The sequence below is a fragment of the Oryx dammah genome, unplaced genomic scaffold, assembly GCF_014754425.2.
Source record: "Oryx dammah isolate SB20612 unplaced genomic scaffold, SCBI_Odam_1.1 HiC_scaffold_26, whole genome shotgun sequence".
Taxonomy (NCBI): Eukaryota; Metazoa; Chordata; class Mammalia; order Artiodactyla; family Bovidae; genus Oryx; species Oryx dammah.
Genome location: NW_024070210.1, coordinates 15804452 through 15817491, shown reverse-complemented (window position 1 = coordinate 15817491; position 13040 = coordinate 15804452). Strand labels below are relative to the sequence as shown.

Sequence of the window (13040 nt, the reverse complement as noted above, 5' to 3'; positions counted from 1 at the left end):
AGACATGACAGAGCAACTGAAAAGAACTGAACTGAACTGAACTGAACGGGTGCTAGTTAGACTATAAAGAAAGCTGAGTGCCAAAGAATTGATGCTTTTGAACTGTGGTGCTGGGGAAGACTCTTGCAAGTCCCTTGGACTGCAAGGAGATCCAGCCAGTCCATCATAAAGGAGATCAGTCTTGGGTGTTCATTGGTAGGACTGATTTTGAAGCTGAAACTCCAATACTTTGGCCACTTGATGCAAAGAGCTGACTCATTTGAAAGACATTGATGCTGGGAAAGATTGAGGGCAGGAGGAGAAGGAGACGACAGAGGATGAGATGGCTGGATGGCATGACCGACTCAATGGACATGGGTTTGGGTGGACTTTGGGAGTTGGTGATGGACAGGGAGGCCTGGCGTGCTGCGGTTCATGGGGTAGCAAAACTGAGCGACTAAATTGAATGGACCTTAATTTCTGCTGCTTTGCTCCATTTATTAGTTCTTCCAGTGCAGTGTTTTTATTAAAAGTTGTAGAGTTTTCAGTGTAAGGAAATATATCTATAAATAATGGCATTTTTATTTTTTCTTATGACACTGACTGGGTCTTATACTCTAATTTTGAGAACAAACGTTTTTCCTTTATTCCTGATCTTGGAGAAAAAATGCTCAGTGCTTCACCAATAAGTCTCATGTTAGCCATAGGTTTTTCATAAACATCCTTTATTAGATTGAGCAACTTTCTTTCTGTTCCTGGTTTATGGAGCGTTTCTGTCATGAATAAACATGAATAAATTTTGTCCAGTGCATTTTGACATCTTCTCATATGATTTTGCTTCTTTGTTTTCTTAATGTGATAAATTATGTGATTGATTTTTTTAACCTTAAATCACTCTTGTGATAAATACCACTTGATCATAATATATATCCTATATATGAGACAGATAGATTATTATAATTAAAACTTTTTGTGTGTGTGTTCAGGCATATAGGTCTGTAATTTTCTTTTCATGTTTATGTCAAGTTTTTTTTTTATATCAGAGAGAGGTTAACATCATAAAATGTGTTGGAAAGGTTTCCCTTGTCTTCACTGAAAGATTTTGTGAAAGACTGAAATTATTTCTTCTTTAAATGTTTGATAGAATTCATTGAATCCATCTGGACTTGAAGTTTTCTTTGTTAAGAAGGTTTTTGACTACAAGTCAAATTTATATATTTAGATTTTCTCTCATCATGTCCCTTTCAAAAAGGATTTCTTTCCAAGGATTTTTTCAGTTTATCTCAAGTTGTTGAATACTTGACAGAGTTGTTCATAATATCGCCTTATATTTTGATATCTGTATTCTCTCTATGATGTTCCCCTTCTTCATTCCTGATATTAATAATGTATGTACTTTTCCCTTATGATTAGTTTGCTTGAATATCAATTTTCAATTCTTTTCATATAGGCATCTTTTGATTTTGTTGATATTTCCTATTTACCCATTTTCTATTTCATTGTATTAAAAGGTTAACTGAAGTACGTTATTAATAAATTTTCAAAGAGTTCATTTGAACAAACATTGAATTTAATTGGGTAACACCAAACTAAGTGGACTTCCCTGATAGCTCAGATGGTGAAGAATCTGCCTAGAATGCAGGAGACCTTGGTTTGATCTCTGGGTTGGGAGGATGCCCTGGAGAAAGGCATGGCAGCCCACTCCAGTACTCTTGCCTGGAGAACCTCATGGACAGAGGAGCCTGGCGGGCTACAGTCCATGGGGTCTCGAAGAGTCAGACATGACTGAGCTACTAACATACTTTCACTCAAATTGAAAATGGTTTGGAGTGCTCCCCTGGCAGAGACTAACGGGAAAGCTTTTTTTTTTTTTTTTTTAACAGAGCAGACTCTTAAGCAGAGTAAGCAAATTATTTGGCTATAGCTTAAGTGGTTGCCTTACTTGGAAAAGACTACTTGGCTGTTTGTGATTGGTTTTTCTTAAACGCATTTTCTCAAATATCAGTCCATTGACTCGGGGGTGAGTTTTGGTTTGCTTACGTTGACTGCCAAGGCATTAATGCCACCTCAGTCTAATGGCTTCCTTGTTTAATTACTTTATTAGCTGCTTCTCTTATTATTTTATTTTTTATTCTTTTACTTTGTGTTTAACTTGCTTTATTTTTCTAGCTTCTTAAAGTGGCAGCTTAGGGCATTGATTTTGCATTACACATCAATGTGTAAAATCAGTATAGTATTAATGCTATATAGTTCTATCTAAGGACTCTTCACTGCAATTCAAATTTTGTTTGGTTGTGTTTTCATTACTATTCAGTTCGATACATTTTCTAGTTTCTCTTGTGATTTCTTCTTTGATCTATAGGTTATTTAAAGTATACTATTTAATTTCCAAATATTTGCGAATTTTCTAGATATCTTTTTGCTAATTGATTCTTAATTTAATAGCATTCTGGTTAGAGTATACTTTATGTGATTTTGATCTTTTCATTTTTATTCAGATTTGTTTTATGACCCAGCATTTAGACTGTCTTGTGTATGTTCCACATGTACTTGAACACACATTCTAAAGTTACTGGGTATAGTTTTCCATAATTATCAAATAGATTGAATTGATTAAAGGTGTTATATAAATGTTTAAGTCTAGGTTGGCACTTTGTAATTTTTGTTTCCCTTTCAGCACTTTAAAGATAACATTTCTGGCTGTCATTTTTTAACAAATCATCAAATCATTTGCATTGTTGTTCCCTTATATGTAAAAATACTACTACCACCAAGCACCTTGCCACCTTGGCTGCTTTTAAGATTTGTTTCAGCAATTTGACTATGATCTGCCTGGGTATGGGCTTCTTTGTATGTGTGCTGCTTGGGGGTTTTTTGAACTTCTTAGGTCTGTAGGTTAATGTCTACCATCAGTTTTTGAAATTCCCAGCCATAATCTCTTTAAATATTTCTCCTGGCCCATCTTCCATCCTCAACTACTGGGATTTCAATTTTGTACATATTAGATATTCTGCTGTGTCCAGTCTGCTGTTAAGCATTCCAAATGCACTCCTCATCTCTGATTTCATATTTTTTTCATTTCTAGGATTCTTGTTCAGTTCTTTGATAGATTTCATCTCTCTGTTGAAATCCTCCATCCGTTCATAGGTGTTGCCCATCTTTTGCCCAGTACTCTTGTGTGTTTATAACTGTTACTTTGGCGTCCACGTCTGCTACCTCCAGCATCTGTACCAGCTCTCTGCGTCCTTCTACTGACTTCCCTCTCACGGGTCATGTTTTCTTGCTTCTACATGCCTTTTATAATTGTTAGTTGTATGCTGGACATTTTAGGTAAAACCATAGGTGTAAGTAAATAATATTTACACCTCACCCCCCCCAAAAAATATGCTCATCTTTTTCTTAGGTTTCTAGTGTATGGAAAGGAAGCAGAGGAAGAAGGGGTTAGCCAATTTGATAATTAAGCTGGGTCTGGACTTTGTTGTAATTTTAGATTTGTTTCACCTCTGGCTGGTTTGGGGGGCAGAATGGGGATCACCAGTAAGATCTTTCTGTGCAAAGAATTCTGAAAAACTGATATTGACCACTATGAATATGACACTTTCCTAATACTTAAAAACTTTTTTGGTGAGATTGGAGTGATAGATACTAACAAATACAGTTTTTTAATATTGTGTAATGAAATATGTCTACATTTGGAAGGTCTGCATAACTCAGTGAACCAGTATTTCTAAAGATTAATGCTGTATATTACAAAAATCTTGTATGGATAAAAAATCCATTCAAAATGCTAGATAGATCAACAGAGTATGAAAAGCTCATTGATTTGGTCTCGGATTTTACATTACTAACTTTTAGACTATACTACTTTTTGAGTTTTGGTCAAAGTCAAAAAATAATATCCATCATTTCTCTGAAAGGGACTTTAAGGTCCTTGCACACACTACCACCCCTGCCAAGCCTTCTGTGTCCCCATAAAGTTGATGGAAGAGTTGACGGGTAGGTACAGACTCATTCTGTGGCTAGATCTTCTAAAATAACATGCCATGTGCAGGCGTTACAAACTTGTCAGAAATTGAGCTGGTAGAGCCTTAGGCCCCATCTTTGACACTTTCCATTCGTCCTTGTCCCAGGGACCATCCTGGCTAAAATCAAAGAGCTTGTCACTTCCTGTAGTTATATTCATTTAGCATTTTGTTCCTCAGCATTCTGTTGGTTTTGAAATAAGTATAATTTGGCAGTGTATTCAGCTTATTATTTTTGTTAAGGTATAAGTGACTTTCTATTTGCTCAGACGCAGAAGTCCATCAGAAACTTTAAAATGTTTTCTGTTTTTTTTTACCTTTCGTTTATTTTCAAGAGAGGTTATATCCAAGATGCTGAATGTAGGAGCTATAATAAAATAGAGAGCTATTTCATTATTTCTGAAAGTGGAGGGTAGGACTCCCCATGGGGAGTTTTAAGGAGCCCTAGAGGCCTCTCCAGTTAACTCTTGCTCTCCCTTGACCACTGTCTAGAATAGAAAAAGGAAGCCATTATATTTACAGGGGTGGAAACGATGTTAGAAAACTGGGGAGAATGTTAGGTCAGAAACAGGCAGTATAAACAGAAAGTCCTCTGAGATCACCAGTGAAGAGTGGAGGAAGGTAGACTTACGGCTGCTTATAGATCACACGTTCAGTCTCTGAGATGTTTGGCTTTGATGTAGGATCGGAAAGTAGGTTTGAGCAAAAAACTGACTACCTGACAGGGTAGATTATATAGGTGCCCCCTTCACTATTTTTTTTAAGTATTTTTATTTATTTAAGGGCTGCACTGGGTTTTAGTTTTGTAGCATGTGGGATCCTCAATCCATGAGGAGGGATTGAACCCAGGCCCGCTGCATCAGGAGCATGCAGTCCTAGCCACTGGACCGCCAGGCAAATCTCCCACCTTTACTGTTTAGTGGATTGAAGAGGAGATGATGGATCCATCCCTCCCCAAATAACTTGTCTCAGTCCTCAACATAAGGAATTGCAATACAATTATAATAACCCTTTGGATTCACCGTACAACAAGGCTTTCCTTTTTAGTATTAATAACTTGGACCACTTTTGACCTCACAGTGAATATTCATAACTAGATTGTGCTAACTTTGTAACACAGAATCCTCTGGTGGAAAATGATCAAATCTATGTTTCTATATACTATAATACCTCAAAGAACTATAGGGCAGCAGAGAAATGGAATTGTTTAGGAGGGAGAAGAATAATTATAATGGTAGTAGTTGTGGTGGTGGTGATATATTTTTGTAACTCTTCCTGTGTGCCTATACTTTCACTTGTGTTAGCTCTTTAATCTGCATGATAACCCTATGAAATGTTGATAGGTACTATTATCATATCCCTATTTTACAGATGAAAGTCTAAGAAGAATAAAGCATAGAGAAGCTGGATGTAATAAAAGCCGGAGTAGTGTGCCCTGTCTGTTCTCTTCTTATCCATTTGATCTTTGTGAATATGACCCAACCTCAGCTGCCCTGGGAAGGATCAGGAATGGAACACACAACATTCCATGCAGAATCACACCAATTTTGCCCTTGAAAATAACCCCATGGCCAAGGGGGTTCCCCAGCACTATTTGTAATGCCTCTCTGATCATGTAGCATCCTTATTCTGTCCAGCACGGCTTTGTTTTCTAATTATTCATTTTAATATATTTACTTATTTGGCGGTACCGGTCTTAGTTGCGACACATAGGATCTTTAGTTGGAGCACTTGACCTCTTAGTTGCAGCATGTGGGATCTATTTCCCTGATCAGGGATTGAACCTGGGCCCCCAGCATTGGGAGTGCAGAGTCTTAGTCACTGGACCACTAGGGAAGTCCCCGGCCAGCACTGCTTTGGACAGCTTGTGGGAGCTCTTCCCTCATTCGTAGGATTTTTGGCATTTGCAGCACCTTTCCAGCACTTACTGTGTGTCACAACTACTTTGTTTGAGATTAAAAATTTATAGGCAAAGAGAATGGAGCCTCTGCTATTCTTGAATATCTGTACATTCCATAGATAGACATTCTACTGTCTGTAGTGGGTATAGTATCATGGAAGTGGGTAGATAACTCTTTCTTGTGAAGAAATAGTAAGATTCTTTCCAAAAAGCGCCTCCTTCAGTCTTTACATTGTTTCTCATTAGAAGCATCAGTGGCATAGTTTCCCAGCACAGGGCGACTCTTCCTGATATTTTTGGGCATTTAGCACCTCTACCTGTTAAATGTCAGTAATCCCACACCCCCATTCTCAGGACAGATGAAAACACATTTGCCAACACCCTCAAGAGGGCAGAGGCGTCCTTGTGCATGGTTGCTTAGGTTTTGCTTGGATGGGGTGGAAGGAACTGGGGAAATGGACTGCGGAATCACACTGTTTGTACAACTGTCGGGTTCCTCCATTTCATGGCTACCCTGTATACTCTTTTGAGACATCATATTATTTTTGGGAAATCGTGACACTGAAGGCATATCTTTATGAAGAGGGCAACAGCCTGCTCAGGAGATTTTGCTTTGCTAAAGACTTGTTTGCTAAAGACTTATTTTACCAGTTTCCTCCGAGTTCCTGACAACCAGCATCCATTTGATGGAACAGATATTAAACCAGTGGGAAAGATACAGCCCTTTTGGCCCGAAGTTGGAGGGGTGGGGCACGTTGCTCGAAGGGCAGTGATGGTGAGAAACATTTAGTCCTGCAGTGCTACAGTGTATTAAAGAAAGGAAGAAAGACAACCTTCTAAATGACTAGGCTAGTAAAACAGAACGGTTTAGAGAAACCTGCGGTATTGTTGGCTGTTAGCTACGTAGGTAGTCAGGGCAAAATACAGCATAGTTCACTTTGAATCTCTGAATTAGAATCGAATATTCAACAGAGCATTCTTACAGCTAACTCTTTTAACTCTGTTTATCCTATTCTATAAATAACATAAAAGTATAAGGACGTTATTTATAGGGAATGTATATAATATTTTAATATTGAGCAAAGAATAACATAAAAACTGAACTTTATAGACAATAACGGAATCTCAAAATTTTGGTGGAAGTAGGAAATGTATTTGAGCAACTCGTAGCTGCCATGGAAAGGACTATGTAGATATATAATCTCACTTGGGGCAAACCCAAGTGACAGTGTAGCTGGCATCATCCATGTCAGCGATGACAGAACATGCATATTGCAAACCCCGAAGTCTTGGGCTTTGACTGTGAGACACCGAGGTCTGAGTAACACCCACTGGAATTCAAAGCAAGCAGGTTTCTCATGGCCCTTACCACACTGCCTTACACCGCTAAGCACTCGTGCCATACCTACTGCTGCACTGTAAAAATTCCTTCCTCTTTGCTAAAAACCTCTACTTACTGAAGAAACTTCTTTTTGTGAGCTGGAGACTGTGCTTTTGTTATTGATGATATTAAAAACAGCCTTCACTTTAAAAGTTAATCTTGTTGCAGCCTGTCCAATGTGTGTGCATTCGGATGGATAAGCCTTCTCTTATGCAAAGGCCCTCATTTTATCTTCTCTTACCTACTGTCCTGCCCCATATACAAGGACAGACCCTTGCTTCATGTCCATACACCTGAGACTCTGTCCCTGGTCATCTCCTAATAAGACTCTCTGGTTACAAGAAGACATTAAAGTCAGTGTCTACTAGGAATATTTGTTATTAAAGCAGTTTTTATAATAGCAACAGCACTGGTTCCAGGCATAACCAGCTGTTACCAATTTTTAAAAATATTTTATTATCTGTTTATTTATCTGGCTGCACCAGGTCTTAGTTTCGGCATGAAGGATCTTTGATCTTCATTGTGATGTATAGAATCTTAATTGTGGTGTGCCAACTCTTAGCTGTGGCATGTGGGATCTAGTTCCCTGACCAGGGATTGAACCCTGGGCCCCTACTTTGGGAGCACGGAGTCTTAGCCACTGGACCACCAGAGAAGACCCTAAAACAGTTTTTAGAAAATAAAACCAATTTAGCTAGCCCATAAGCTGAATTCTGAAATACAAGCTGTATTGTTATAGTCTGGACTGCTTCTTGTGGCTAGAACCTTCTGTAACCAGCAGACCAGGAATGGAAGCAGAATCACAGTTGATGAATTGTCTGACCTTTGGTCCAATTATCATAAGTGATCTTCATTCTAGATTCAAATTCCTGCCTTAATTGGCATGGAGATCTCAGAGTTGTTCAGCAGGCAGTTCCTGCCGTATCATCTCTCTTCCCCTGTGTTCACTGGATTGGCTGGATCCTGCTTTTCATTGTACCTGGATGCCTTGCTCCATTGCCTGCCCTTCCACTCAGAGCTCCCTCAGTTCCCTTCGCTATTTGTTGTATCTTGGATAGTAAGCTTTTCTCTTCCCTCACTAAGAGAAGAGAGAGAGTCGTTTCCTCTGGCCCCTCCCTTCTGAACTCTGGAACTCCTGTTTGACTCCCACTCAACACTTTGCTTTGTGAATAACATTAACATTTTATCCATATACTGGAGTTTTTATTCACGCACCATCATTGGTCTCCACATTGCTCCACATCTCCAGAAGCCCCTTGGGAAAGACTGTGTCTAGCAACTGGTACCTTGAGGTAATTCAGGAGGGATCAGGAAGATCAAATGTCAAAAAAAAAAAAAAAAAGCTAATAATAAGTAAGCTCTGAGCTTTCTGGTGCTGTTCTCCAGGAAGATTAGCCGAAAGTGCGTAATTATGCAACTGCACCGTGGGAGCCAAACTGTGGGAGGAGGTGTGCAAGGGATGTGACATATCAGAGGTGAGATTACTTGAGTAGAAAACCTTTCATCCGTGGACTTCAGAGGACACTACACAGACTTTCCCTTAACAAGGTGTCTGGAATGTCTTTGAGAGGGGTAGGGAAACCAATGCAGAGACCTGGAATGACCACGCTGTGAGAGAGGAGGTCCCCAGCAAGAGAGGAGTGCGGGCTTCTCACCTCGGCAGACAACCCACTTTGCCCCCCACAGCCCCCGCCCCAGCTCTTTTGGGGTCACCAAGACCCAGACTGTTAATACCCGGGCGGCCGGTAGGTCAGGACTCAGGAAGGTCTGCGTCAGCTCACCCCAGTGTTGCATCTCTGCCACTGGAATGACCATTAACACCAAAGGATATTTACAAAGGAAAGAATAACATGATGATTTAAATCACTATGAATAGGTTTCTTGAATTAGGCACTAGTTTATTTCTCTAAGCCCCATTCACCAAGGTTTTGGGATAAGGTAGTTCACCATGAGGCTCTTCATGTTTCTTCTGTGTACAATTTTCTAGTCACTATAATTCTAAAAGGAAAAGGAAAAAAAAAAAAACTAGGTAGTTAAAGAAGGTTCATAGTTGAATACCCAAAAGTGTTGAGATGGAAGGATTTACAAATAAGATTGTTCTAAAAATAGATAGAGACCTTAAAAAAAAAAAAAACAATTGTGATAAAACAATACATGTAATGAAATTTGCTACTTTTAAGTGTACAGTTCCTTTAGTACATTTGCAATGCTGTGCTTCCTTGGTGGCTCAGGTAAAGAGTCCGCCTGCAGTGCAGGAGACCCAGTTTCAATCCCTGGGTCAAGAAGATCCCCTGGAGAAGGAAATGGCAACCCACTCCAGTATCCTGGCCTGGAGAATACCATGGAGAGAGGAGACTGGCAGACTACAATCCATGGGGTAGCAGAGTCAGACGCGACCGAGCGACTAACACTTTTACACTTTCACTTTTTCACAACATTGTGCAACCTCACTGCCATACACCTCCAAAGCTTTGTCATCATCCCAAGCTAAAACACAATGTGCTTTAAACAATATCTTCTCCATCCCTGTCTCCCCACCCCCAGACAACCACTATTCAACTTTCTGTCTGCAGGAATTTGACTGTTGTATGACAGATCATCCAATATTTGTCCTTTTCTGGCCGGCTTATTTCTGCTAGCAATAATGTCTTAAATGTGCGCAAGCTAAATGTCACCGTGGCCAGGAACCCAGACAAGATGAATTCAGAATAAGAAAAAAATGAATCTTCTCACACCGGTTATGCTGTCCCATGATATGAGATACTGGCAGATACTTCACTATAGGTGGCTAAGGAAAACCAAGAATCACATATCATTCACCCGTATGCTTTTGAAGTCACTGTTAGTATGACTGTGCTTCTGTTGTCGCCTTAAAGTAACTTGCCCTCCTGCGTTTGAAGCTTTCAAGGCTCCACTTGGGGGGTCCTTTTGGGCATTAGAAGTGAAGTCACTCAGTTGTGTCCAACTCTTTGCGACCCCACGGACTGTAGTCTACAAGGCTCCTCTGTCCATGGAATTTTCCAGGCAAGAGTACTGGAGTGGATTGCCATTTTAAAGGGGAGTGAAAATGGCTATTTAAATTATTTAACAGTCCCTGCCAAGGCTTAGGACAAGCGCTTTGAATAGAATGGAAAGCAGAGCCACCCACCTTTGTCTTCATGGAGCTGCACTTTAGTAGGTAAATCAGATTTATAATTCCAGACTATATTCAGTTCTAGCAAGGAAAAATAACAGAAGTGTTTCTCTCCTTGCCTTCATCGTGCACATAACCGTTCCTAAGAAATCTGCTTTCTTTTCTTTTCAGGAGCCTCCAGACAGGTGGCTTTGCCTGGGAGGGAGAGGTAGAGAACAACGCATATAGCAAGGCTACAGGGGTGGCCCCCCAGCACAAGTATCACCCCACCGCAGGCAGCTACCAACTCCATTTTGCCCTGCAACAACTGGAACAGCAAAAACTTCAGTCCCGGCAGCTTCTGGACCAGAGTCGAGCTCGGCACCAGGTAAGTAAAACTAAGGCTTTTCCATGTGCTAGTATCTTCCTTCTGTTGGTTTAAAAAAAAATTTTTTTTTTTCTTTCATGAGAAGTGTGGAAGTAGTCTCTCAAAAGTTTACCAGTGCCACCATGGCTTGAATGGTTGGTTCATGGGGAAATCTACAAACAGGGAAATAATGTTCTGAAGCCATCCATTGGCTTTGTTGAAAGGTGATGCTGAACCAGTTTTAACATCCTTTCTTTCATTTCCGAGTTTCAGCACAAAATTCTCTTTTGTAATATTTACCCTTTCTGTTACCTGATCTTATTCAATGATTTCTCAAAGGTTCTAATTCCCAGATACCTAAAAGCCAGCGTTTTAAAATAATTTTTTTGGAAGTCGCTCAGTTGTGTCTGACTCTTTGCGACCCCATGGACTGTAGCCTACCAGGCTCCTCCATCCACAGGATTTTCCAGGCAAGAGTACTGGAGTGGTTTGCCATTTCCTTCTCCAGAGAATCTTCCTGACCCAGGGATTGAACCCAGGTCTCCTGCATTGCAGACAGACGCTTTACTGTTTGAGCCACGAGGGAAGTTCACAGAGAAAGGATGACTTCACAAAAATAAAAAATCAGGTCATGAAGACTTAAATTTTTCTTGATGATTTGGGATTATTATTAGAATCAGTTACCATGTTTTGCCCTAGTATCATGGGCTTCAATCCGTGGGTCGGGAAGATCTGCTGGATAAGAGAATAGCTACCCACTGTAGTATTCTGGCCTAAAGAATTCAAGAGTCGGACACGACTGAGTGACTTTCGCTTTTCTTCACCATGCTTTTCATGTTCTGCTTGGATGAATCCATACTGGTTCTGTGAGCTTCCCTCATATTTGTGTGAAGAAATATATTGGCTTAATCTCTTGTCATTTGCTCTTATAAAAATGTAGTATGTAGTACTCACTGATTTGTGTAAAATTAGTATTCACTCAAAGGTAACATTCCCAAAGTTTGTTTTTTTTTTCCTTCTAATAAAGCAATTATCATTATGCTCTCTATTGTCTTTTCAGCTACCATCCAGGTCCATAGGAATTTTTCAGTATCATTCATCACTTGAAAATCTTTATCTGTGGTAGTATAATCTGTATATTATATTGTGTTTAGTCACTCAGTCATGTCCAGCTCTTTGCTGTGTAGCCCACCAGGCTCCTCTGTCCATGGGGATTCTCTGGGCAAGAATACTGGAGCGGGTTGCCATGCCCTCCTCCAGGGGGATCTTTGCAACCCAGGAATCGAACCCAGGTCTCCTGCATTGCAAGTGGATGCTTTGCTGTCTGAGCCACCAGGGAAGCCCGTATATTATGTTGATTCTTTGTAATCAAGAAATCATAAGTGCGGGCATTTGTGAAGTCTTTTTTTACTGGAGAAAAATTCTGACTTCTTATCTGTAAAGCTGGAATACACCATGATCCCATTACCCTCTGTCAGGTAGAAATTTCTTTATTTAAGCAGTCTTTGTGGAGGATTTCGGTGGTCCAGTGGTGAAAAATCCACTTTCCATTGTCAGGGATGTGGATTTGATCCATGGTCAGGGAACTAAGATCCTACCTACTGTGGAGCAACTAAGCCTGTGCACCGCAACTAGAGAGCCTCGTCAACGAAACAAAAGAAGCCTGTGTGATGCAACGAGGACCCACTACAGCCCAAATTAATAAATAAAAATAATATCTGGGATAGCACAGACATGTAGGCCAGTTTTTGAACCTTTTTTTTTTTTTTTTTTGCTGCACTGCCTGGCTTGTTGGGGATCTTAGTTCCCTGATCAGAGATGGCAGTGAAAGCAGGGAGTCTCAATCACTGGACCACCCCCTGCCCACCCAGCCACCCAGGGAATTCCCTAGAGCTTTATTCAGGGTCTTAATTCCAGTTCAGGAGACAGATTTGGGTAATACCAAAAGATTATTCCCAGGAAGAGAAAGAGTCAGGGGCTCAAGGCCAAAGCCACAGGGTTAGAGTTGTTCTGTGTAACCCTGACACACGGAAGGAAATGTTTGTCCTTAAAGGATAGGTGGTTATGAGTCATTTTAGGGTAAAGGACCAATAAATAAATAGACTGTCACAAGTTATCTGAGAGGATAAGGGTCCCCTAAGCATCCTGAGTTTCTGGAACACTGGGCAGATGTTCTGGATGCCTGTGTTAAGACAAGGAGCAGTTGAGGTTCAAATTCCGCTCCTGCTGAGATGTGCAGAAGCCGCACTTCCTCAGTGGCCTCCTGGCTTCATTTTAGA

The 13040-nt window shown here is 40.3% G+C and overlaps 1 protein-coding gene across 11 annotated transcripts in view; it reads left to right on the top strand.

The window, feature by feature from the left end:
• Positions 1–13040, top strand: part of TTLL5 (tubulin tyrosine ligase like 5) — a 308459-nt gene that overhangs the window by 198757 nt on the left and 96662 nt on the right. For all 11 annotated transcript variants that reach the window (XM_040226042.1, XM_040226046.1, XM_040226045.1 and 8 more), the window contains one exon: positions 10587–10782. In XM_040226042.1, coding sequence (XP_040081976.1) covers positions 10587–10782 — 196 coding nt within the window. The remainder of the gene's footprint in view (positions 1–10586; positions 10783–13040) is intronic.